The 26,789-nt window shown below is 39.0% G+C and overlaps 1 protein-coding gene across 7 annotated transcripts in view; it reads right to left on the bottom strand.

Moving 5' to 3' along the window:
- Nucleotides 1–26,789, bottom strand: part of USP48 (ubiquitin specific peptidase 48) — a gene marked incomplete at its 3' end in the record, with an annotated part of 68,323 nt that overhangs the window by 2,085 nt on the left and 39,449 nt on the right. For 5 of the 7 annotated variants that reach the window (XM_081224481.1, XM_081224484.1, XM_081224486.1 and 2 more), the window contains 14 exons: nucleotides 26,489–26,686; nucleotides 25,676–25,790; nucleotides 24,622–24,752; nucleotides 21,896–21,967; nucleotides 15,390–15,514; nucleotides 15,104–15,226; nucleotides 14,746–14,807; nucleotides 14,370–14,480; nucleotides 13,669–13,799; nucleotides 13,227–13,333; nucleotides 10,880–10,984; nucleotides 7,090–7,245; nucleotides 3,332–3,457; nucleotides 1,750–1,798 (listed from right to left, as the gene is read on the bottom strand). In XM_081224481.1, the coding sequence (XP_081080607.1) occupies nucleotides 1,750–1,798; nucleotides 3,332–3,457; nucleotides 7,090–7,245; nucleotides 10,880–10,984; nucleotides 13,227–13,333; nucleotides 13,669–13,799; nucleotides 14,370–14,480; nucleotides 14,746–14,807; nucleotides 15,104–15,226; nucleotides 15,390–15,514; nucleotides 21,896–21,967; nucleotides 24,622–24,752; nucleotides 25,676–25,790; nucleotides 26,489–26,686 (1,611 nt within the window). The remainder of the gene's footprint in view (nucleotides 1–1,749; nucleotides 1,799–3,331; nucleotides 3,458–7,089; nucleotides 7,246–10,879; nucleotides 10,985–13,226; nucleotides 13,334–13,668; nucleotides 13,800–14,369; nucleotides 14,481–14,745; nucleotides 14,808–15,103; nucleotides 15,227–15,389; nucleotides 15,515–21,895; nucleotides 21,968–24,621; nucleotides 24,753–25,675; nucleotides 25,791–26,488; nucleotides 26,687–26,789) is intronic. The other 2 variants (XM_081224485.1, XM_081224483.1) reach the window with 1 other exon arrangement.

The raw sequence follows: 26,789 nt of genomic DNA, 5'->3' as shown, positions 1-26,789 counted from the left end.
AGATAAAAATTTAGTTCTTCTACCACCTCTTACATACCACCTGCCCCCGAACCCATCCTCCTGACACAGTGACATTTTTTGCTAAGCTAACCTCCAATGTTTACATTATTTTTTATTCCATAATAGTGCTCACAGTTGAACTCGTACCTTGGTTATAGTTCCTGTCTGGTATGACTTTGTCTTTCTGGGGTTGGTAACTGCTGCATTATTTATGTGCTTCATTTTCTCTGTACTATCTCCAATTCAAGTGTAAACTCTGAAAGAGCTGTAAACCTCAAGACAGTCATCTATCACTTCCACTCTTCCCAGAGGACATCCTTTGCCAAAGCCTGCATCCCACTGCTCCAATCTGGATTGAGTGTGCTCAACACCTGCTGCAGAGCTTCTGTCCTGGAATTTCCCCCTCACCAGCTTCTAGGGCATCTATTGCTATGTTGGATCCATGTTTTGGGGTTCCACTGTTGACTTCTTTCTTGAGTTACTCTCTCATTTACCAGAGCACACCCTCCCAGAGTATCTCGGCAAATGGTGTGTGAGAGAAATTGGAGGCCTTACATTCAAAGAGCCATCAAGTGTGACGTTAAAATAAAGTCTGTCTAGTTACAGAATTCTAGATTCAAACTCACTTTTCCTCAGAATCTTGTGGGCACTGGTCCATTAGTTTGTCTTTCTGATCCTTCATCCTGTGAATGTGCTGGTTTTTCCTTCCACACCTCTAGATGCTTTTAGGGTTTTCTTATCCCTAGATTTATACTTTATTGTACCAGGCCCTTGGTGCACACATTTTTTATTTTCATGAATTATTTTCTGTTCTCTGAATGTTCCTTACACATAGACTATTTGCTCTTTCTCTCGTATTGTTTATAGTTAATTTTTAAGCTTTCTTATTCTTCCTGTGTTGTCTATTTTCTCTGGGCTCCTTTTTTTTTCCAGTCTGTTGATTGACGTCTTTTGGTTTCATGCTCTTTGCTCAACTGTCTGGTGCTCTCTAGCTGTCCACTTCCACCTATTTAAGTGTGAGGTACTAAAAGGATGCCTAAAAACTGCTCAGTGGGCAGTGGTGGGCTTAACCCAAAGGGCACCTGGGAGATGAAACACTTTTAAAAATATTTGTAGGTTGTTTTCTTGAATTGCTCATTTCCCCAGAGGATCATCCCTTCCCTCGACTATGGGAGGTAAGAGATGGGCTGCCAGTATTTGAACAAAGAGCTGGTGGGTGGTCTCCCTGTTTGGCAGGTAATGGGCCTCATTATCACCTTTCTAGGTTAATTTCTTCAAAGAGCTGAAACACAAACTCTACAGGTTGAGAAGAGGCAGTGACATGAGGGAAGGGCTGTGAGGATCTGCAAGGTAGTGAGCTGTCTAACTGCTTCTTATACAGCTTCCAACCTGCCTTTAGGTTTAGACCTCACTCTTACGTTCAAAGGCACCTAGGGCATCCAATTCCTGTGTACCTGTCTGAGGCTCTGCAATTTGAATTAGCTTTGCTTTTTGTTGACCTCTTTCACTTGCAGGCTTACATTTATTTGTTTCCTATGGTAAATTAATTAATTAGTACTGTTTTTCTCCACTTTCTAAATTTTCAGATATCATTCTTTTCAGAGCAATAATGTAAGATTCTACCTTAACATGCAGAAACTTTGTTCAAGTTTAAAAGTAAAAGCACTGTAGACTAAAGCATCAGTAACTATAATCCCACCTTCCTTTAACAAGTTCCTCAACAAATTCCCAAAACAAGTTGGTCTTTACCTTGCATGACATCGTCCATTGCAGCATAATCTGCAATTGGTTCGTCAGCCTAGAAGACAAATGAAAACAATTCAAAACCACAAGGGAGTGGAAGCCAGGAGGAGGATAACGTCCCATCCACCTCACACGAAAGGCTGGTCCTGAGCCCACCAGTGTGTTGCTCCAAGACACAAATACAAACACTGTCCAGTGGAAAACAGGGTTCAATCCAGAGCTGGCAATGTCCAGGATTAATAAAGGATGCCTTGTCAATGGTGGGTCTAGACTCAAAACCCTGATAACCGCACAGACTGCACATTGGATGTGGCACTGTTTTCCTGCTCCTCAAATACCTTTAGATGTAGAAAGGTTCAGATACCCTGAGTTACTAAACACTGATCTAACTGATATGACTTAAGGTGACAGTGATGACAGCGTGAGTTGGCAGAAGTCAAGTCAGAATGGTCCTCTAAAAATGCCAATTAGGTTAAAAATACATTGTCATCCCTCCTCAACATCAAGAAAAAAATACCCATGTCCTTTTTAAGGCAGAAGCCAGCACTGAGTCTGAGCTTGCAGTGGAATTAGCTGCAAGGGCCAAGAGGACAATGACCAATATGGACTCTAGTTGCCCATCTGAAGTACAAACACTTTAATTACACAGGCTGTTTCTAGGATTTTAGACGGCGTCCTTGGGATTCAGCAAACCAAAGAGGCTTTCAAAATAATTCCACAGAACCTACAGTTCCAAGAAAAGCAAGCACGAAGGGGGTAGCAGGATGAGGGGTGTGTGTATGTGTGTGGAGGGGTAGATATGGGCCTGCATCATCATTTCCAGGGGGCAGGTAGCAGGATGAGGGGTGTGTGTGTGTGTGTGTGTGTGTGTGGAGGGGTAGATATGGGTCTGCATGACCACTTCCAGGGCCTAACTTTATCTGACCAGAATCGAGGCTCTACGGTGTGAAAAACACTTCACGGTTCAGAACCTGAAAAATACTCTTATCACATCATGCAGGGGGCATGCTTCTGGCCATAAAGAAGAAAAAGAGGCAAAGGAAAGTGACAAAATCAGGCCCCGAGGGAAGGCAGGATTGGGCTAAAGAGGCTGGTTCAGTGATTCTTCTGTGACAAAGTCTCAGAAGCCCCTACTTTCTAAAACACACCTACCTCTCCTAAATCCATTCTCCCCAAAGCCAATTTCCATACCCTGGACAAGAATCCCATTAAGCCAACCAAAAGTATTGACTATTGTGGCCAAGACTTGTGTCTTATGCCTATTTCCTGTACTCATGAGGAAAGGTGGAGATGCTTTAATAGTAGAAATATTGGTTAAGTAATTCGCTGATCCAAAAGTTAGGGAGGAGGTTAAATCTAGATTATTTTAAACAAGAATTATTAAAACCCCACGAGACCCAATGATGTTGTGACCTCCTCTAAGTCTCTCGTGGCTCATCCAGAGATGGAGAATGTAGAGGCCAGCAAAACTCACAGCAGAAGCTTCTTAGCACACCCTGCTGAGAACCTGAGGTAACTGTAACCACCACTGCACGCAGTTTACACAAGAGAATCCCTAGAATCCCTCAGGTAAAGAGCTGTTACCTACCTTTAACAAAATGACAGATTCAGGAATGACGCCAAGGGTTCCGAGGGTGGCACAGTCATCACTTAGTATCTTTCCATCAATTGACAGATTCTGGTCAAAAGGAGCAACTGAAAATGCATGCATGATCTGTGCCAATATAAAAGAAAGTTTGTATAAAGCAAAATACTGAGACTTATACCCTATTTGAAGAAATCATGCATAGATTCTGAGGGCAAAATAAAAGCCTTCAGAATACAAAAGATACAACAGTTTACAGTCAGCTCGCTTGCTAAATTCCTATTGAGACTCTAATCCCAATACATCTGAGAACATTCTTAGGAGGCCTGATAGAGAATTAGGAGACAATTATACCCACAGGACCTTGTCTTCTGCATCTACAACCTCTCCACGGGTCGGGGTGCAGAGAAAACAAAGGAGCAGAAGGTGGGGCTGGTCTGACAGCTCCTCTGGTAATAAGGCTTGAGCAAGGCCGTCACTGTCACTCCTATCATGCCCAGGTTCCACATCGTTTTAATAACCAAGTCAATTCCAAATTCTTTCATAAGACCAGCTCTAAATTAACCAGAAGGCTATCTGGACTCTTCTCGTTTTGATCCCCTTAGTGAGCAGCTGGGGCTACAAAATTCAGCCATTGGGCCTGTCACATATTCTTAGACTGAGTCTTGCCTCTAGGAACCAGAATATGAATTTCTTAAGGGTAGGGGCCATATACTCCAGCCCAGTTCTAGCCAAGTCTTAAAAATTGAATACATTCAGAAAGACTATTGTGCATAATACTTAAACATTGTTTTCAAATTCAGAAAAATTTTTATCACGTCCAGGGAGTAAATACCAGTGCGAAGTAAGGAGGAGGCGGGCTCAGAGGCACACATAGGTACCCTTCAATGATACATTCTAATTCTTCACTTGGGTGTATTCTAGAGTGTTCATTTTATTATGCTGCATAACTGAGTTCCATTCTCCTTGAATATGTTCCATTACATGTATCTCATTACACCAATATCCATGTTACAGGGAAACCATTCTACCCTTTTATGCACTCTATTCCTCTACTCTTTGAAAAATCTGGAAAGACAAAACAAGCAGCCCTGAACCAACTGTGTATATAATTGGGCCCAAGAGCTTTCCAGCTGGGAAGACCGTGACCGGAAAAGTGATTTTAATAACAGTACACAGGTAAATAACAACAGGGATAACAACACTGGCCTCCACCCTGTTAGGCCAGGTTCATAATTGGACTTCTCAAACGGACATCAGGCCCTCAGAAGCAAGCAGAGACTGATTAAATAGGCATCTGTAGCTACAGTGCACTGACATAAACAATGATCTGTCTATGAAGCAATGAGCCTATTTCTGGTATGTGAGAAGTACTGACGGGACAGTTCTACTGAAGGCAGCCCAGCACGCGGGCATCAGGCAGAGGCAACAGCCCCAGTTAGTCAATATGACCCATGAAGAAGAAAGCACAGTTACAGAGGAAGTGTCTGATACCAACTTAATGTGGGCAATGTCACAGGTGCATGACTGTAGGAATGCGAGTTCACACGCCTAAGTGGGATGCACAGGGTCTTTGCACCACCACACGACACTGGACCAACCGCAAATACCTCTAGACATGAGTTCCATCACTGAGGGGTGGAGGCTCATACTTTATGTTTTGAGTGCACAGACAAGGACATTTCAATTCATTCAACAACTCATGAAGATTTATTACACCATGTGTTGACTACTGTGCTACATACTGGAAATATAAAGTGAATAATCCCACCCCAGAGAGGTCCAGAGGACAAAACCAAACAGTGAAGATGGTGGCAGAAAGTACACACTGCTCCTAGCAGAGCACATAGAAAGGAGCAGTTAGCTGTGTAACTGAAGGCCAAGACAGGTTTTGCAGAAAAGATGCTGTGAAAGATGAACAGTGCTTACTAGTGAGGAGAAAATGGTATTTCAGAATGAGGGAACAGGCCAAAGGCACGGAGGCCCGTGCCCTGTATAATAAAAATTCATAAACCATAAGTGCTAGGAGAATGCTTCAGAAGAATTAACATTCTATGGGTCTGTTTAACAAGCGGGTGCAGCACTGTTGATCTGTGGGGCATAAAAGGAACAATGAAAGCTCTGTTCCTACAAGGTGAGCGGCTCCATGCTGCTTGCCATGGGGGTGTGAGTGTGTGGCTGAAATAAGGAAATGCGATAAGGGAAGTGAAATAAGGAAAATTTCCTCCTTTCTAAAGCAAGCAATACTACCCACTCAAAACCTCTCTTTGGGAAAATTGAATGAGACAATTAAACACCAAGCATATTCCAAGAAAGGAGATGGATAAATTGTACTTTATGGCCTCATAGGTGGATGAATTAAGCAACTATAAATGGGTGTAGTTGCCATCCTATTAACTTGGAAATGTAGTATACCCTAGAGGACAGGCTCCATGAAACATAAAAAAAAATGCACTACATGCTTAAAAAGTCACCCACCACCACTGGCTGAGAATCACATGCATGCCCACCACAAGCTCTAACAGTGCTCAGGTTGCTGGGCAAAAAGGTCCCATCTAGTGGGAGCTTTCAAAGCTACCACCACGGATCAGTGAAGGGAAATTATACTTCACTGCCCTTTCTTTTGACTGTTTAGATCACAGTGATCCTCGAAGCAAGGACGGGAGATGAGAGGAGGGACACGGCAAAGGAGCCATCCAAGGAGAGCACACCTGGGGGGTTTCCTGTGAATAGCTGCTGCCTTCTAGCAACTCATTTGTTCAGGTAACATGCTCATAGATAGAGGTTATTTCTGCTGACTTTTGATTTATTCTTTAAAAAGGGTAGTCCACAATAAAAAGCAGCACAGGCTTTGAAAATGTCTTTATCCACAGGGGCTCTTTTTGTAATTTAAAGGTTTTGAATGTTCGAGGTTTACCACTAACAGGCAGAAAGCCGGTGATAGAAACAAGCTTTCTCAGATGTAAAAGCTACAATAACAGAGTAAAGATATTATGCCAACACATTTATTTTCAGAGCCGTGGGTTCAACCAAGGGAAATACTGTTCCCGGGACAATCTGGAACACATAACACCCTCAAAGGAAGCCTATACTTTTGCCTCAATTACAGTGATAAATATCAGCAACAAGGAAAAATGCATAACCAGTAAACCAGGCCACATGAAAGTAGCAAAGAGGGAAATTTGGTCAACTTTTGGGATCTGTATCAGTGACTAAAACAGATAAGAGGCCAGATTTTTTTTCATGTACATCTTGAATTTATCAGCCTCTTTTTCCTGGGTTTTGAGATGTACCATTGGCATGCTCATTTATAGTACTTTAGTATTGCTACCAGGAAACAACAATATCATGAGGCATTTTCATAATGCATCCACTGTGTTGATGTGCAAAAGCAATGGAGGGGGCGGGGGGGATAGAGTGGGAACGATCTAAAATGAACCTTCAAAGAGAACAACCTCAACACGTAACAAATTAAATGGCTCTCAACATTTCTCATTATTATTGGAAAGCTACTCAGAACCTGCTCAAGTTTTCAGAGTCCCCAAAATACTTTTCATCTTCACAGAAAGATTCTTGGCTAATTTTGAAAACTTTGAAACTCTTTCTAAAGAAAGAGTTATTTTAATTTGGTGACCCTGCAAGCATTATTCTAAACTCAAAAAAGTCCTCTCTCAATGGCCTAATACTTAGGTGCAAAGCAGAAACTTGTGAAGACCCTCCAAGTTCAGAGCATAATTAAACAAATGCTATATTTTCCTCACCTGAATTTTCAATTCTTTTAACGTTTGATTAGCAGAAACAAGAAGAGCTTTTTCACCACGAACTTTTCTATGTCGCATACTCCGCCGAATAACTTGCTTTTGGTAGGCTATATAATTTTGATGGGATATCTTTTGCCGCTTTGTTCCTCCGTTGCTCTATAATAAAGATCCGAAAAAAAAGAAAGCACTGAAATTACCCACACCGTGACCCGTGCTCATAAAGTTCATCAGGCAAGCAAAAGCAATTTATTTATCAGACTGTTAACCATTTGAAATTCAAAATCAACAGTGAACAGGAACTCACTGGAGGTTCTTAGTAGGCTCAGACAAAACTGAAGAAATTAAACGACAAGTAAAATACACTTCTAACTGCATATAAGCTCCAGGATTTAAAAATGTATGTATTATAAAAAGGAGATTTAAAAGCAAAATAAGTTTGGCCTTAGAAAGACACAATTATGATAAACTGAAAAAATTTTAAGATTATTAAATTTAATCCAGTCAGTGTCAAAAAGGAAAGAAATGGGTGCGGAGGCAGGATAACTGTTCCGGATAACAGTCTAAACTGATACAAAACAATGCATATCTTAATTGTATGCTGGTTTGAGGAGGGAAAATTGCTTCCGACACATTTGGGATAGGTGAAGAAATCTGAGGTTGGGTAAACAGGACCCTGTCTTTACTGATAAGCTGGTTTAAGAACTTGGAGGTGGAATGCCATGATGTGCACAATTTACCTAAAGATGGTTCAGCAAAAAGTACAGGCATACATATGGGTATATAATATATATTGTACTAGTCTTAAGAAAAAAATAGATGAGAACCAAGTCTCTTTCTACAATACTCCAATAAATGCCTCATCAAGAGGTTAATAGTCAAGATTCTTCTGCTAACCAGGACAGGGAATGAATGAAACAAGATTTTTAAAATAATCTTTTGCCCTGGTTTAATTAAATCTGGATGAGGTAACCCCCAGGCTCTGGCTCTGGTTTCCGTAGTTGTCACTGAGTGTCAGGTGTGCATAATCAGAGTGGTTTAGGGGTCACTATGGACACAGATGCCACCTATGCATCATCAATGGAGCTCCAGAGATTTACAAAGCGGAGAGGATCAGGGGGTATACAGAAGAGCATTTGTTCAGGGTGATAGGCCACAGGCTAGGTGCTGCACAACGCTAGATTCAGCTCTAGCTGTGCGTCTAAAGAGGTACACAGGTGATTCTAACATAAGAAACAACGTAGGAGTTTAAAAAAAAAATTCATGACACATTTTTCTCAATCTCAACTATTCAAGAAAAGGTGAAATTGGACCTAAATTTCACAAATAGGAATATAAGGGAAAATATCTACAACAACCTAAAATTTTACTTTAGAAATATAAAACACAACCAAATAACAAAGCCCTGAGCATTAAGCAAGATGTATTTTTTAATGGGTCTAAAAGCCTTTCCCAGAATTTTTTTTTTAATCCATAGAATTTAAATCGAACTTATCTGACAAAAAGCAGTCCACTGGTTTTAGAAGGCTTTCAATTACCTAAGTAATATCCAATACTGGGTACATTATTAACCTATATTGTAGATAAGGTCAAAGTCAAAGGAACTGGGTTGATCTAGCTTAGAGAAAAGAGGAAAGGGGATTTGCTCATTTCCATTAAGGACAAATAGAAATGCATCATTTTATATTACAGGGATTTAAAACAGCAATTACAGAAGCTTTGTATTGAGATAGTGCAACGTATTACAAAGAAAAGATTTGAGGAGGCCGACATTCTGAAAACTCTTGACATTCTTCTGGGACTAACTACTCTTTTCAAAATGGAAGGTTACATCTTTTTTGCAAGACAAAAATGTTTAAAACATTCTAGAGTATACAACAATGAGAAGGAAGACAAAAGAAAGTTCAAAGTACAAAAAAAATTATGTCATAAAAAACAATGTTCCCCAACAAATATTCTCTATCGTATTTATAAAAGGGAAATCTGTTGTCATCTGCATCTGAGGAATAGAACAGCAATTTAAAAATTGCTGTGGGTATGACAACAATAGGTAAAACTAGACATTAAAAAAGTTAAAGTTTCCCAAAAATCTAAATCACTTGAAAACGTTTTTAGAAGTTTTCTAAGTAACTCTTAGGCTGAAAAGTAAAGCTTGAAATGACAGAAATAAGGACAGTAAAAACACAGATATATATCTAGCTTTACAAACTTATTTACAAAGTTTACCAGAAGAATAGGGATTCCCAACTGATTATTAAACCATACTCCCACTAATAAATAAACTACCAATAAACTACCATGGTACTGCCGGCCAAGCAAACGAAAGAGAATGGAGTCCTAAATCAGGATGGACACAAACACTTCTATTTTAAATATATCAACGGAAAAAGCTAATACACAAGCTTGTAGATCTGACTTGAAAGATGGGCTGTAGAGGAGATGGGAACATAAAACTAGTCGACAACAAACAAGGTTTTTTATGTTTGCAAACTCCTATTCTAGAGACATATTACTTAACTCAATAATCTCAAAAACCATCCCAAGGAACAGAAGGCATACATGTACATAAATTTTAATGAGGGCATTATTTATTATAGGAAAATAGCCCCACAAAACTGAAAACCTACATCCCTATAAAATGTATGGACTTGGTTAGCACTGGGACAAGGGGGCCCTCCAATGTTGAGGGATTGCAACACAAATTTGGTAGGAGTGGCTGATCACCGTCAGCACTGCCTCACTTTGTGCTTCCACAGGTGTTTTAAAGTCAACAAATGCTGACATATCTCTTTATGCCAGCTGGGAAGCTACAAGTAACATTTACCTCAGGGAGACCAAGATTCAAGTCAAGAGTGCTTTTCAGACTTTCTTAATTACAGTTGAAAATGAAATAACAGTATCAGTATATATACACAGAGAGGCCAAGAAACCCAGATAATCTCTGCTCTGTATCAGATACAACAGATGGCCATTTTATCACTTTTATTCCTTCAGGGAGGATGCTAACCATAATCCGACTACACTATTTTTTAGCAGTAAAGAAAGAACACAAATATCTCTAATTAGTTAATTAAAGCAAAACTCTAATTAGAGTAGAAATTCCATGAATTTAAGGTAAATCTAGAATATCCTGGTGTATAATGGCCTGACTTTTTGAGAAGCTAAACTTATCTACATCATATATCAACCAAACATATTCCCACATTATTTCCTGTTCTTGACATTTTCCTCCAATATCACTGTGAACATGCAGAATATAATCAAGCAACCAAGTAAGAGGGGGTAGAAATACCATAACATAGTACACAGAAAATAGGTAATTTTAATAGAAGAAAAATGAAAGACTAATGCTGATTCTAGTCATTTGCCTAACACGTAAGAGACCCGAAAGTCTCTTCTATAAACTCTAATATTATAAAGGCTACTGTGTGTTTTCCTTGTAGTCAGGGAATCTGAGTTTAATAATTTTTTCATACATAAAGATTCCATGATTAAGCAACAAACCAAGATACGGGTTAGTTTAAGTTTTCTTTCCAGGTAAAAACTGAATCATTTCAGTATATTTTAGCCTTTCTTGCTTAATAGCACATATTAATTCTAGAGTAATGTAGCCCATGGCTTTTCATGAGAAATCAGGACAGCCACAGCATGCTACCCAATGCAGGAAAGCGGGAAAAAAGGGGTCCTGAGAACCAACATCCTACACAGGCTACGCAGAGATGTCCAAGAGCTTAGAGTGACTGCTCTCAGAACAGCAAAAGATGTAACAATGAAGAGCAGCTTCAACACATACTTGATTAAAATCTGGATCTTTTTCTCCATCCGGTTTAGCTTCTTCCTTATCCTCCTCTGTTTCAGAACTACTCACATTTAGCTCTGGAGCTGAATCCTTCATCACCTGAATGTGCCAGGAAAAGACAGAAAAGTAGGTCAGACCCTAGGAAGGCGAGCTATGGAGGCTGTGGGGCTTTTTTTATTTTAAATACATTTATTTATCTATCTTTGGTTGCGCTGGGTCTTCGTTGCTGCATGCGGGCTTTCTCTAGTTGTGGCAAACGGGGGCTACTCTTTGTTGCAGTGCGCGGGCTTCTTATTGTGGTGGCTTCTCTTTGTTGTAGAGAACAGGCTCTAGGCGCGTGGGCTTCAGGAGTTGTGGCACGCGGGCTCAGGAGTTGTGGCTCGCGTGCTCTGGAGCACAGGCTCAGTAGTTGTGGCACATGGGCTTAGCTGCTCTGTAGCATGTGGGATCTTCCCAGACCAGGGCTCAAACCCGTGTCCCCTGCATTGGCAGTCAGATTCTTAACCACTGTGCCATCAGGGAAGCCCGGCTGTGGGGCTTTGACTGGCCACCTTTATCAAGAGGAGGCACACCTTTTTCAATGGTGGGGTAATAGACCAGATAGAGGATCAAGACTCAAGGGCTCTCTCTCTTTTCTGTGCTCTTTTAACATGTTAGTTCTTATCCTATGATTTATTCTTGTATTTAATGTGTTTGCCATAAATGTAAGCAGTCTCTGCAAAACAGTTATCAGATTTTACAATGATGTTATTTTGTAGAAGTTCAAAGTTGCTCTACATTTTCCCTAGTACACTGATCGTCAAGCCTTTTCAAGTTCAGACAGGAGTCCCAATGCTCCTTGAGACTGAGAAAATGAAGGATGGATGAATTACTGCTATCAAATTAAAAAATAATAATAATAAAACATTACCTAAATTGGATACTATTTTGTACTAGATACCAATATATACATGCACTAATAGGTACAAAAGATATAAGAAAATTCTAGGGGAAAAATTGAGACATTTTTACTCAACTTCATTTTCTCAGCAAATCAGGAAATGAGGCCTTAATTCAACTTGTGAAGCAAAACCCTAGACCATTAGAGCATAACTTGTAAGTTACCCTTCTAAAATAATGTGTTTGGTAACTGTCATCAAATAAAACACATTCTATTTTGTTTTTAGTTCCCAAAACCTTGGAATCAAATTAATGAGATGTCCAGAGATGTGGGTCAGGATCTACCTAAGAGCCATTCCTAATATAGTGAAAATGCTCCAAAAACAATCCACAGCAACACCCCTGCTCCCAAATTATACCCAAATCTGTCTACTTCACCTACCCTTTGGATAAAAAAAAATGCAAGAGGCTCTAAACTGGCTGTCCTTCTTCCCGTTATGCCCTTACCAACTCCAAACACAATGGCCAGGGTGACTTTTGGAAAGCGTAAATGAGATCACACCATGACCTCTCTTGAAACTCCAGTGGCTTACATCTACGCTTAGAAGAAGGTCCCAGATCCTCGGTATGATGTATAAAGGCTGATAAAATTTGATCCCTCATCACCTATCGCTTTCCCTCCTTGGAAGAAACTTCTCTCTAGACCAGCGCTGTCCACTATGGTAGCCAGAGGTGACACATGGCTATTTAAATTAAAATGAATTAAAAACTCAGTTCCTCAAGTCACCCTAGACACATTTCAAGTGCTCCACAGTCAAATGCAGCTAATGGCTACGGTGTAGATACAGAACATCTCCATCACTGCAGAAAGTTCCACTGGGCAGTGCTGCTCTAGATACAACTTACTCTGTTGCTTCAGCACATTAGGCTTATGGTTTTGCCTGCACTACAGGTCACAGGCTGACTCTCTGACAGTTAATGCTCAGGTAAAACAACTCCTCCTCTGACGCACCTTTCATACCCATGCCCTATCTAACAATGCACCTCTGCCTCTACCCGTCTCTCGCTTTACTTTGCTAGATTTCCTTCAAAATACTTGTTCTTGTCTGAAATTATCTTATGAATTTATGGGCTTATTCTTGATCCACCTCACTAGGTACAAATATTCTTGACGGTAGGTAACTTCTCTGTCTTCTGCACCACCTGTATCCCCAGCACCAAGACCATTCCTAGCACACAGCTGACACTCAACCAGTATTTGTGTTTCGATTAATAACTGACTAGATCCACATAAATCACATAACTATTCCTTTTCAATTCTAGTCCAATGGCTCCGCCTGCACCATCCCCCCCACCAAAAAAAAAAATAAGGCAACCCTAGGCCATCCTCAGTGAAAATCCAACAGCAAGTCAAAAGGCAAGCTTGATCATTACTAGGCATGGCCACAAGAGGGACTGGTACCTTCTTATTATCCACGACTTTATGGACGTAGATGGTGGCTTGAGTGTATTCACGCAGGTCCCTCTGCTGTTGACACAATAACCCTTCTCTACATTCTGGACAGAGTTCTTTAAAAAAAAAAAAAAAAGCAGTGGTTGAGGAATTACTGTCAAAGGATGAAAGATCTAAAAGAACATATCAAAGTTACCAGAGTGTATTCATCAAAACATTACTCATATTTTCTGTTAACCGTTGTATTCTATTGTATGCAAATAAGGAAATCCATTTACTGTTGACAAACATACAAATAATGAGGTAATTATATGATACTTCCCATCTGCGGAATATAGTTTGGAACACCACATGATCTTTAAGTAGAAAATACAATACTGACATACTCCTTCCTTCCCCCTTACAATGCCAACTTTTAACTACATAAACCAAGAGCGATATGAAAACTTACTAGGCTCAGAAATATACTGTGTTTCTGAAGGGTTTGCATCTCCTCCTTCAGTTCTCATGATTTTAATTACATGATCCACGACAAAGAGCTTTTGTATCATTTGCCACTCACTGGGCCATATGAGAGCTATACTGTGCAAAAAAACACAACATGCTTTAAGACACAAGGACGTAGTCCATCTCTAAACCAAAATTATCAAAACCAATATTTAATACAAATAAATTAAGAAGGAAAAGATACATCAACAAGGAATAGTAGTTTTTTCATACAAAAAAATGTTACAACAGCAGTAAAACAAAATGGACTGAAGTTATCAATACATGGATCAACATGGCTAAACCTCAAAAACCGAAGTTGAGTAAAGAACTTAGCTACAGAGGGATAAATACTATATGATGTAACCTAGAGACACTGTCTTGGGTACCAGCAGCTTGGAAGGAGAAAGGAGGGCTCCAGTAAGGAGAAGGGAGAAACAAGAGCAAGGTAGCCTCAGGCAGCCTCTTGATTTTTATGGAGAAGCAGTCTTTTTTTTTTTTTTTTTAAAAAAAGGCAAGTGCTCCACCTAGCAGAGAATACCAGAGGAAATAACCCCACAATTCAAACAGATTCTTAAAACAGACTCTATGTCAGATGAGAAATTTCCTAAACACGTTCTATTAATCACTAGGAAAAAAAAAATCACATGAAGAGAAGAAACTCACAGTTTAGAATCTTCTTTGGTCATGGAAGCAAATGTAAACATGAGTCCCCCGTGAGGACACAGAAGAGCACTGTTTCCAACTGATGACACAGGACTACACCTTGTAGGTTTTCTACTCAAATGAAACAAGGAGGATCAATATACTTCACTATTGCATGACTAAAGAGAAGATTGTTTTAAGATGATTATTTTTAAATTAGAGATATATTTTAATGATAGTAATTAATGTGTTTCTCAGGATTATTCATTTAAATTATTAGAAAATAAAACTTTCAGTATATGCTAGTAAAAGTAAGCTACTACGATCAGGATCCATGAATTCTTAAAAATAATAAAATCAACAATAAAAAAGAAAATAGAAAATTTTGGGTATATACCTAACAAATTTTCGCCATTCTTCTACAAAGAACTGTGACACAATGTAGAGGACATCCGTGTCCTAGAACAGAAAAATCAGATGAAAGTATCCATTAATTCACTGCATTCTTAACCTAAACCCTACAGGGAAAATGTCTCCATATACTGTGGTTTTCCTCTTTCAAGCTTCATAAATAATATGGAAATACAGCCCTCTACCAAACAACCAGAAGTAAGAGTAAAATCCCCCAGATAAGAAAACTATACAAATGAGAATTAGAGAAGCTCTCAGCTGTTCTGAAACCACTGTTCATCAGGAATTTGGCAAGGGTCTTACAAAGGTGATATGAGTCCTATCCTTTGTGGGAATCATTATACCTCTGGCCAGTTACTGAGACACGGTCTGCTTTTGTCCTGGAACAAATTGGGAAGAGAAGTCTTTTGCTCATTTGCAATCATCTTATGCAAGGCTTCATTTTCTTCTCCTTCTCTTTCTAAAATCTGAAAGAGAATGAAGCAGGAAGCAATCAACCATCTCCTGCTGACAGCACAGGACCTGCCTCCTCCCTAACCCCTACCAAGAGTGCAATGTCAATTCTCCTGGGAAGTCAATCCAGGGAGGTGGCATTATAATTTCCACAGATGTCAGGACAGCGTGCAGCACCTTGCACTGTGAACAGCATTCTTTGTAACTTGGAAACTCGGGAGCCTTTGGGAAGTACTGCTGCAGTTTGCGCCAAGCCTCTTTAGAAACAAGCCTTCTTTCATTTTCAGATATGCATAACTCCCCTAAGTCAAAAAGGGGTGGGGGGGGGCCGGAGTAGAGAGAAAAGGTTAAAAAAAAAATCAATATATACCCTCCAAAAATCTATTTTATATTTCTTAAACTTAAGACAAATTTGTAGGGCCTCTTTTCCTTCTGTTCTAAAGTACTGTAATTCTCTCTCTCTTTCCTTAGTTTAAAAGTCTCTAAATTTTTAATTTCACCTAATTCTAAAGAAGCCAGCCATTCCTTTGTCCTTAATCTAGGTCTTTCTTCCTACCAGTGAAGGAAGCATTAAAAGGGCTTCCAGGGATCCTGGTGTCCCTGTGCCACCCCAGGGGTTGTTTAACAGTATTTTGTCTGTATTTCATCTCCGCCCACATTCAAATGCCACAATTTCCTGCAGAACGTAGTTTCTCCGTTTTACCTTATTACTTTACTAAATTCATCCCGAATTGAAATGCTATTTTCAAAGTTGTGTGAGACTCACGCTTAAATAGTAAAGCAATCTACTGTTCAATCATAAAACCATCTCCAGTCAATTGACCCAGTTGGTTTGCTATTACTACTGCAAACACCCTGAACCCCGTGGATCTTTTAAAATCCTAGAAAAGAATAAGCAGAGTGCTAGTCACCACCAGCCTTCATTTCCTCCGAAGATCAGAGGGACGCCCAGATGGCAGTGACCCTCAATCTCAGCAGCCCCTCCTCGGTTGACTGATACTTCTGGCATTTCAGGCCCTTTCTCCTCACTCAACCCCTCACTGTGTTTGTGGTTCCAGTTTCTATTGCTTCAGCTGTTCCCAAAGATAATTAGTGAACTGCATATAGTACCTATATGGTTCTTTACCCAGAAAACCATCTTTAAATTTCCAAAGGAAAATGTGTTTCTACCCCCATTGGCAAGATACTTACATGTTTATATGAGTAAAAAAGCCAGGGGCTTTCTAAATGCAGTATCATGATTCTTTGCTTTATGTGTTTTATAACAATAAATAAACCAAGAATCAGAGAAATTAATACACCCAGGGTCACCACAATTGGTGGATAATGGAGCTAGGATATGAAACCAGATCTCTCTCATCTAAAGCCCATAATTTGTAATGCCTCAAAATGCATCTTCTTAACTTCCATCCGTCACCTCTTATTGAGCTTTGACTAATCCTAAGAAATGATTACTTTGCTTTAATATACTTATTACCAGAGAAAATAGATCACAATGTATAAAAACTGACTTTATTTCTTTTTTTTTTAGATGTTGGGGTAGGAGTTTATTAATTAATTAATTTATTTTTGCTGTGTTGGGTCTTCGTTTCTGTGCGAGGGCTTCCCCTAGTTGTGGCAAGTGGGGACCACTCTTCATCGCGGTGCGCGGCCCTCTCACTATCGCGGCCTCTCCTATTGCGGAGCACAAGCTCCAGACGCGCAGGCTCAGCAGTTGTGGCTCACGGGCCTAGTCGCTCCGCGGCATGTGGGATCCTCCCAAACCAGGGCTCGAACCCGTGTCCCCTGCATCGGCAGGCAGACTCTCAACCACTGCGCCACTAGGGAAGCCCGACTTTATTTCTGAGTAGGCTGTTAACAAATTTCCTCTGAGGTTATGAAAACTTACTTTAAAATGCTATCCTGGGGCTTCCCTGGTGGTGCAGTGGTTAAGAATCCGCCTGCCAATGCAGGGGACACGGGCTCGAGCCCTGGTCCAGGAAGATCCCACATGCCGCGGAGCAACTAACTCCGTGCACCACAACTACTGAGCCTGTGCTCTAGAGCCCACGTGCCACAAGCCATTGCTCCGCAACAAGAGAAGCCACCGCAATGAGAAGCCTGTGCACCTCATCGAAGAGTGGCTCCCACTCGCCACAACTAGAGAAAGCCTGCGAGCAGCAACGAAGACCCAACACAGCCAAAAAAAAAAAAAAAAGACCTCCAGGGCAATTATACTTTTTAAGTGGTTTCCTTTTTTTTTTTTTTTTTAAGGGACCGTTCCTCTGTATACATATGGTATAACCCCATCTGGTTCAGAAAGGGAGAATCTAGGAAACAATAATGCAAATACACAAACACATATTTTAAACAGGATTCCACAGACTCTCTGGATACACTGCCTCTTGTTTTGAGGTAAGGGTGCTTTTACTTTGTGACTGGCTGTATTGTAAGATGTGCATTACTCAGGTAATTAGAAAAGAACACAAGTTTATTTCTGAAATCAGCAATGTATTTTAATGTCACTTCACTGCAGTCAGAAATTCAACACTGCGCTCAGTATTAAACAGAAAGTCCTCCACTCGACCCCTCGTCATGTTTCTAAATTTAGTTTCACATCATTTTAATAACTACTATGACTTAATGCATCTGAATAGTTGGACCTCACAACAATGAACTTTTACTTGTGACATATGAATTTTTAGAAATTAGACTTGTATCCTGCAATATATAACATTGCTTCTTAAATCTTAAGAGAAAGCCAATAAACTAAATTCATTTTGTAAGCAACAATCTCCCAATACAAGAACAAACTACTCATGAGAGATTGAATTCACCAAACATAATTCGATAACCTAATCCCCAAAGATTCTTCTGGTAAAAATAGAAATCTAGTTAACAATGAGTTTAGACTCTGGATAAATCCCTTCCCCAACAAAATCTAGTCCAAACTCTAATACTTTGGGGGCACAGAATATCCAAAGAACTTGTAAAACAATAAATTAAAAAACTGCTCAGCTGCTTAGTAAACAGGTATAATAAACAAGGTAAGTTAAGGAAGGTTAACCATTAAATGAATATACAATGAAATGGATAAGAAAGCCTGATGGATAAGGAATATCTGCAGTAAATGCTAAACTCTATGATAGTAGCAAATCATATAATGGAATATATAATCCATTATTAATTCATACAAAATCCATGATAAATATACACAGGCTTTAGAATATAAAAATGCAAACACGGACTTCCAGATAAAAATGTTTTAAAACTGCATTTACTTCCAGTTCCTCCTGAAACACCATTAAACCACAGTAAGGGGACCTTTTTTAAAGATACAAAATCATAATGATGGATAAAAGAAAACAGATGGGCCAACAGAAACAAATATTTTAGAAGCTTAAAGTTGGATGGATAAGACAATAAAAATGAATTCTAAACTGACAAAAGAAGTAACCCAATTTACTACACTACAGAACTGGTCCCACAAATCCAGGAATTAGGGGTACCCAGAAGAGAACAGACTAAAAGACTATCTAAGAGGCAGTTAAAATTCTGAGTTGCCCTTCTATACACCCTACAGATACCTGCCCCCGCTATCCACAAAAGACAACACAAGCTTCTCTGATGATATAAAACCTAAGGCCTCTGCACTGGGGGACACAAAGCCGAGATGACAGGTAGTGTGCTGAGATGCAGATAAGTGAATGTTTCCATACAGAATGCAGAGACTCCCAAGCCTCCTCTCTACAGCCCTGGAAGTGACAGCCAGCTCTGCATTTTCCAGGCAGGAGAATCAAAGATCCTTATGGAGAAATCTGAGCAGTCCAAGAAGGGATAACCTAAGTGAGAATTCTCCAGTGAAACGGCCCAGCCAGGACACCCAAACAGGGAAGCTGGCAGTCCCCTGCCCTCACACATGTGCACGGCTTCCACAGAACCCCCCGAGCAATAAATGAACTAGGACCTGCACAGGGTGAGGTGTCACGATGCTGTGGACAGAGATCTTAACAAGCTACCAAAAGTGGAAGGGACAAAAACTGCCTAAGAAGGGCTTTGGACAAATGGTACATTGAAAGATACAGTAAGTCCTTCAAATTTTCAAAGAAAAAGAATTTCAGACAATTATATAACTAGGGGAAACCTATGCATTAAGTATGGTACCCTTTAGCAAACGACTCTCACCTCTCTGTGCCTCCGTTTACTTACTCATCAGTACAATCGGTACACCAGTAATACTGACCTTTCAGGTTGTTGTATAGATTAAGTGAGTTAATATCTATACATGTAGAAAACTACTAGGCACAAGGTAAACATATGATAAACGTCTATCATCTGTTTGCTATGACGACCATCACGACATCTCAGGAACAAGTTTTAATATAAACCTAAAGAGTGGGGTAGGTTTTAAGTGAAGTCCCGTATCCTGCACCTGTGGACATGGTACACTGACAGGTGACATCCACAAAAGCAGGAGTTGAGAACTATGCTTTTTTTTTTTTTTTTTTTTGTGGTACGCGGGCCTCTCCCGTTGTGGAGCACAGGCTCCGGACGTGCAGGCTCAGCCGCCATGGCTCACGGGCCCAGCCACTCCGCGGCACGTGGGATCCTCCCGGACCGGGGCACGAACCTGCGTCCCCTGCATCGGCAGGCGGACTCTCAACCACTGCGCCACCAGGGAAGCCCCGAGAACTATGCTTTTTAAATGCAAGATAACAAGGTACAGCAACAAAATGCCACTGAGCTGCAGATCAAGCTAGAAGATCTAAAAAAAATAGCTCATATACAATTTCTGACAAGCTGAGGGGAGCAGCATAAGTCCTGAAATCACTTTCAGCTCTGCCATGCTTTCTAGTCAAAACTGTAAAACTAAAATGACAAGATGAGAGAGGTGGGCTGAGACCAAATGTCAGTGAAGGAAGGAGGAAGACAATCTGAGTTCTGGCACTGTTTCACTCTGCTAAGCAGCACCAAGCATGAAAACTTAGTATTTTACTACAGATTCCTCAACTCTCAAAATGGAGGCACTTATGCTATGTGCACATCTATGCTACAAATGTTTAAAAAAAAAAATCCACATCCCAGGATGACCCTTCACCCCCACTTCCTAGCTGTGTAGCCAGTAAATGAGAATGCCACTCAGCTAGTGAAGTGCAGTGAGACTGTGTCCAGAAAGACAGGCTGTACAAATACAACTCAAGTGACAACTACTATCACTAGCATCACCAAGGACTCTTCACAAAAACCCACTGGTGTGGGGACTTCCCTGGCGGTCCAGTGGTTAAGAGTCTGTGCTTCCACTGCAAGGGGTGCAGGTTTGATCCCTGGTTGAGGAACTAAGATCCCACGTGCCGCGCCGCACTGGTGTGAATGAGGGAAAGGGTGAGGCATCGTGTATGGGTTCATAATGAGGCAGTGAAGTAAGAACTAAAATAAGGAATTTATTGGGACCAACAAGAAGTCTGAGTATTAGGCTCAGCCATAAAATAGAATGAAAGAATGCCATCTGCAGCAACATGAACAGACCTAGAGATTATCATATTAAGTGAAGTCAGAGAGACAAATATCGTGATATCATTCATATATGGAATCTAAAAAAAAATTATACAAATGAACTTATTTACAAAACAGAAATAGACTCACAGACAGAAAACAAACTTATAGTTACCAAAGGGGATGGTGGAGGGGGAATAAATTAGGAGTTTGGGATTAGCAGATATACACTACTATATATAAAATAGACAAACAAGGACCTACTGTATGGCACAGGGAACTACACTCAATATCTTATAATAACCTATAATGGAAAAGAATCTGAAAAAGAATACATATATGTATAACTGAATCAATTTGCTGTACACATGAAACTACTGCAACATAGTAATTAACTATACTTCAATTAAAAAAAATAATTCTGAGTATCAGCAATACATTAGCACACAACAAGAAATGCAAACGTGTTAACAGATTCATCACTGACATCTCAGCTTCTCTGGGTCCAATTTTTCTCAGGGTGGAGTTAGGGGGAAAAAAAAAAGAGTGAGTGGAGAACTTATACAGTAGAAGACTTTGAGAAGTAGACACCTTTTTGGCTTTCAGAGGGCTGACAGAATGGCAAACCATGTGTCATATATCAGGAGTCCCTCTCAAAAAAAAGTTATTCCAAATGAGCACTCACTAAAACCAAATAAATACATAAACAAATATTCAAGATTAATAAGGATTTGGAAATTATTATTAAGAATATACAGTACACAGTAGCTAAGAAACTAAAGCAGAAATAGCCCTAAGAAGAAGAATATACAAATGCTGTTTTCAAAGTGTTCAAATTTGGACAAAGACACAGACACATAAACGGGAAATAACTGAAATTCTTCTCCTTCAAGTTCAGAAAACCCTTCAATGTGACAAGTGACAATAAGTTTCTTCTCTAAAATATGGGGAAATTCTATTATTTTAAATTTTTTTTGCGAGGAGAGAGGGAAACGTGTGAGAGGCATTGGCTTGAAAGTAGGCAGTAGAAGCTAACAGCTGAAAAGGGCAAGAGAATAGAAACATTAGGATCATGAACAGTTTAGAAAACCAGTTGCTCTACCATGGCTGCCATATTAGGGCCTGAGCTCTTGAGTGTAAAATATCTAACAAAATATATATGATATGCTAAAGTAAGGCTAACAACAGAAGTTTTACATTATCTAGCTTACCATGTGGGCAAAGAATGTCTTCATTAAAATTTAATTCTTCCTCCTCCTCTTTTCTTTCTTCCTTTGATTCATCTAATCAAAAGAAATACAGATAATAACTCTTCTACTGTTGTATTTAAATTTCAAAGTAGCAAAGATACTACTCTACACAATTTCAAACACAGAAAACTTTAAAACATTTAAAAAATTAGACCCAAGTGATTCGACACAGTCCTGCTAAGAAGTGTTTCACTTCTTTCCCTTAAAGGAAAGAAAAATTTCTGAATGGCAGTTTTGCTTTTTAAAGATTGGCGTTATGCAAGAAAATATGCATTTTTTTCAAACTGAAGAACAGTTTACATATCCTTCCATCAATTCTAGTCAAGGTATTCAGAATACTGTGTCATAAACCAGGATAATCATCTACATGTCATGTCACTTTCACCCATCGACTCTTTAGGGAAGAACAGAAAACTTTAGAAGGCTAATGAAATAAGGATTTCATGTCAAACATATATAATTAAAACTTTCCTTTTCCTATTAACAGTTCTCTTTCAACATCTGCTTTTCCTACTTGTCTACACTGTGACACTTGCCAGTTTGTACTTGTGTATACCAGTGAACAGGATCAAATAAAAGAAGTCCTAAGTAGCGGGATATTAGAATAGTTATTCATGGATTTTCCAGGTTAAGCACATAACAGACTTTTAATACACTTAGTATACATAAAGAATATTTACTAATCATTAAAAAGCTTAAGCAGAGAAATGGGCAAAGGAAAGACATGACCAGATAACTCTGTCTCCTGCCTGTTTCTCTGTGTGTGTCTCTCTCTCTCCCTCACATAATGTGAAAATTAGGCAAAGAAGTAGGTACGAGGACACATTTACTGCATCTGTGTTTACCTGCTAATTGTAAAACACTGAAATAGGTTAAATAAATATATATTCATCCAATGAAATGTAGCTGCTAAATTTTTAAAAACTGTTTTGGTAAAGGATGATGCACAACTGTGCCAATAACAAGCACCATTATAAAAAGCCACTATTTACAGTGATTATACCTGGTGGAAAGGCTTGCAGGTTTTACTTTGATACTTCTACTCTGCTTCAAGCTTTTAAAATCTTTGGAGGAAGGGGGAGAAGAGGAGCATTTTACTCTGAAAGCGACATGAAGAGTATTTTTCAGCTATAGGACATCAAAGCATTTTCTGTTATGGCATCCAACTTTCCTTAAAATGAAGGGTCACTGGAATCTAAAATATGACACAAATCCACCTATCTATGAAACAGAAAGAATCGGGGACATAGAGAACAAACTGGTGGTTGGGGTGGTGGTGGCAGTATGCACTGGGACTTTGGGGTGAGCAGATGCAAACTGGTATATACAGAACGGATAAACAACACGGTCCTGCTGCAGAGCACAGGGAACTATAGTCAATATCCTGGGATAAACCATAATGGAAGAGAATATATATACATATAACTTAGTCACTTTGCTGTAATTAACACAACATTGTAAGTCAACTATACTTCAGTTTTAAAAAAAAAAGGGCCACTGATATGTAAAGAGGCTTAAAAGAGCACAAAATATTTAACATACTGGGTCACGTCACACTAAAAGTATGTTTTTAATCTTTTTTCTTAGTGAGGTGGTTGATGTACAATATTAAATAAGTTTCAGGTACACAACATAGTGATTCACAATTTGTAAAGGTTATATTCCATATATAGCTATTATAATATATTGGCTATATTTAAAATCTTTTTTAAATGATAGAATAAAATTGAAACAAATGTTAAGTTCATGAAGTACACGGCACAACAAAATACTTTAGCCAAAAGAAAAAAATCACTCTTCAAATTTGAAAATGTTTTAAAAAAAATTAGTTTAAAATTATTAGTGGCTCTGGTGTTTTTACATTCTCAAAAATAAAGCAGTGATATGGGAAGATCCACACCAAATAAAATGATACAAATGTTCAAATGCAGAAAATACAGAATATTTCATTAAAAGGTTAAGAATATTAAAATAATAAAATATATGTATATAAGTACTAATATTTGGAGATAATATTAAGTGAAATAATTGCTTATGGATCATTAATTGTATCTGAATTAGTAAACTGATCAAACTACTGATTTCTATCTTAAATCTAAAAGGTTTTAATGTTTTAATTTCCCATAATTTTATAAAAATACTGATTACAAAATTGAATTGAGTGGTTGACTTACATTAATATAATTTCCTATTTAAAAGCATCGCTTCAGAAAACTCAGAAGAATTTATAAGTAAAAAGCTATTCAAAACCTGCTTTTTCTCCTGGATGAAAAATGCAGAAGTTCAAGCACATTTAACTTGACGAAGTCAGCCTGTTGGCGTGGCTAATAATCTATAACCAAAATGTACTGAGCTAACAACATACTATGCAATTTGCAGCACACCTGCCTTTCTTAAAAATTTTAGCTGGAGCAAAATTAAAAGTAATTTTGCTTGGGATTAACTAGAGAGACCCTAAGCCCAAAGCAGGTCATAAGGAATGCATCTCGTGAGCTGTTGAGCCCATGCTCACTTTCAATAGCTTGTAAGTCTTTTTATTTGTTCTGAGACATTTTTGAGAGCTTTAGGCTTCAAAAAATTGTCTTAGAAATTACGTGGATGGGAATCAAAACAATTTTACTACAAACAAATGCTTACAATTTTGTGGTATGATTCACAACCATCTACATACAGGTTTTAAATATTACCTTTATTCAAGGTGTTGCCATTCATTTTCCCACTGCTTTGGTCTGCATCACCATCTTGCTCATCCAGCTGTTCAAGAGCTAGCTGTCGCCAACTGCGTAAGGAGGATTTCCCTACCCAAAATCCATCACTGCTGTGGAAAAGAGAGAGAATGTAAAATCATGCAAGTAACATTTCCTAATGTCCTTCTCCCTTCTTTCCTTGTAAAGGCCACAACTAAACTGAATTAAAATGTTCAGTATTTGCTGCTGTGCATACAATTTTTTTTAACCTATTTCCTCATTTGGGCCATTTTTACTCCTCACTATTAAATTGCACGTATAGAAAATACTTTGCTTCCATCCTCAATCTTAGCCTGCTCCTCCTAACCCTCATTTAAATTTATGCCAATCACACCAAACAACTGGCCACTTTCCTTCACTTGATTACTACTCAAAACTGCATATAGCTGACCCTTCAAATGTACATATAGGCACTCACATATATGTACACAAACACATTTAGAGGACTCAGTAGGCTGTTTGTGGAATGACCCAAAACAGTGAACTAGACTGATATTTCTTTGGGAAATATACAACTTAAATTAAACCCAAACATCATAAATGCCACCTGAGTCCAGAGGTGCTCTACAGAGGGTGGCTCAACAAACTCCAAGAAGCCTGGATGTTCCTGACAAGGATGCACCACTGGGTACCCTTGGTTAACAAACTGACTTCAGCCTCTCTAAAGGGGACACCCCAGGCCTGCTAGAATGGTTTTCCAACATAAGTATTCCACAATTCCATGTCAGAACACAGGCGAGCACCTTGCCTTACCTTGTTTAGGCCTCAGGTGCACATCTCTGCTTCCACCTTTCTAATGGATGGCATTTAGCCACAGGAGCTGTGCCTCAGCTCTCTTTATCTTTGCCAAAGCAGCAATCACCACAAAACTTACTCTGCTGTGGCCAACCACTCATCTCCCTTCTTTCTTCCAGAGATCCCAAGTCCCTATTATCCACAAATAATAAGCTACTTGTTTTTTTAGCTTATCAAACAATATACACTGTGAACATACCCCTTTACTGTTGCTTTGAGCAGATTATTTACAGTTTTATAATCTTCATTTAGTTGGTTCTTCAGACGCAACACACGACAACGTTCTACTACACATTCCTTACACAGGGCTTTCACTGAGACAGAGAAAACGAAAGGGAAGAGTATATTCACATACAGATTTCCTGTTAAGAAAATGTTTTCAGCACTTCATAAAACAATGAAGAATTTTAACCCAAAGTCACAAATTTTGACAATATAGCAAATTGGTATACGTCCTAAGTTATTTTGGCAACATAAATATCAAGACAGCAATAGTGTTATCCTGCATAAAGAAAGAACTATAGGATACAAAATGTTATATGCTATAACTACCTATGCCAGAAAGTACATTTTACAAGATTTAGATGCAAATTTTGCAAGAGCACCATCAAATGATGGAGGCTGTAAAGGAGGGGAGGGTAATCAATATATCTGACAACTATAAATGTAATGTTAATTGTTAAAGACCTTCGTGTGGGTATCAACCAGACCAATACTCTGAAGAGTATTGTACAAAAACAAAACACTACTAGATGGCTTTCTCAAATGTATCCTATTTTGTCTGTCTTATGAGAAAAAACACACAACAAAACTGAATAAGCAGTTTCTTTTCTAACATTATAAATATACCACGTATGACGCTGCTTAACTTATACTTGATTTAGCAAATCATTTTTGCACAGTGTAAGGAATATGAGGTCTAAGCACAGTCTGGGTCAAATGATCATAAAGATCATATAATGCAGACTTATTGCATTACTCTTTTTTAAGCAGATAAGACATCTTGAATTACCAGTTAGTCTTGGTCCTCCTCCATATCTACTATAGAAAATGTCAGCCGCATATTCAGATATTCTCTTCATAATCGATATTTTATCAGGATGAAGCTTGTCGTGGGAACACAGGCAAGCGTGATTATCAATAGGCTTGGTGGGTGTCGATTCATCCAACCACTTCTGCAGCCACTCAAGAGAGACAAATTCATAGGGCTCTGAGGAAGAAAGCAAGGGAAAGAGCCTATGTATTTTTACAGCTTTTTGACTAAGTGATACATTCATTTTCCTCAAGACAATGCAAATTCTTTCCAAAGTTAG

Source organism: Mesoplodon bidens (genome assembly GCF_964165515.1).
Source record: "Mesoplodon bidens genome assembly, chromosome: 2".
NCBI classification, from domain to species: domain Eukaryota; kingdom Metazoa; phylum Chordata; class Mammalia; order Artiodactyla; family Ziphiidae; genus Mesoplodon; species Mesoplodon bidens.
The sequence above is the reverse complement of the archived record's forward strand: the minus strand, read 5'-3'. Positions and strand labels throughout refer to the sequence as shown.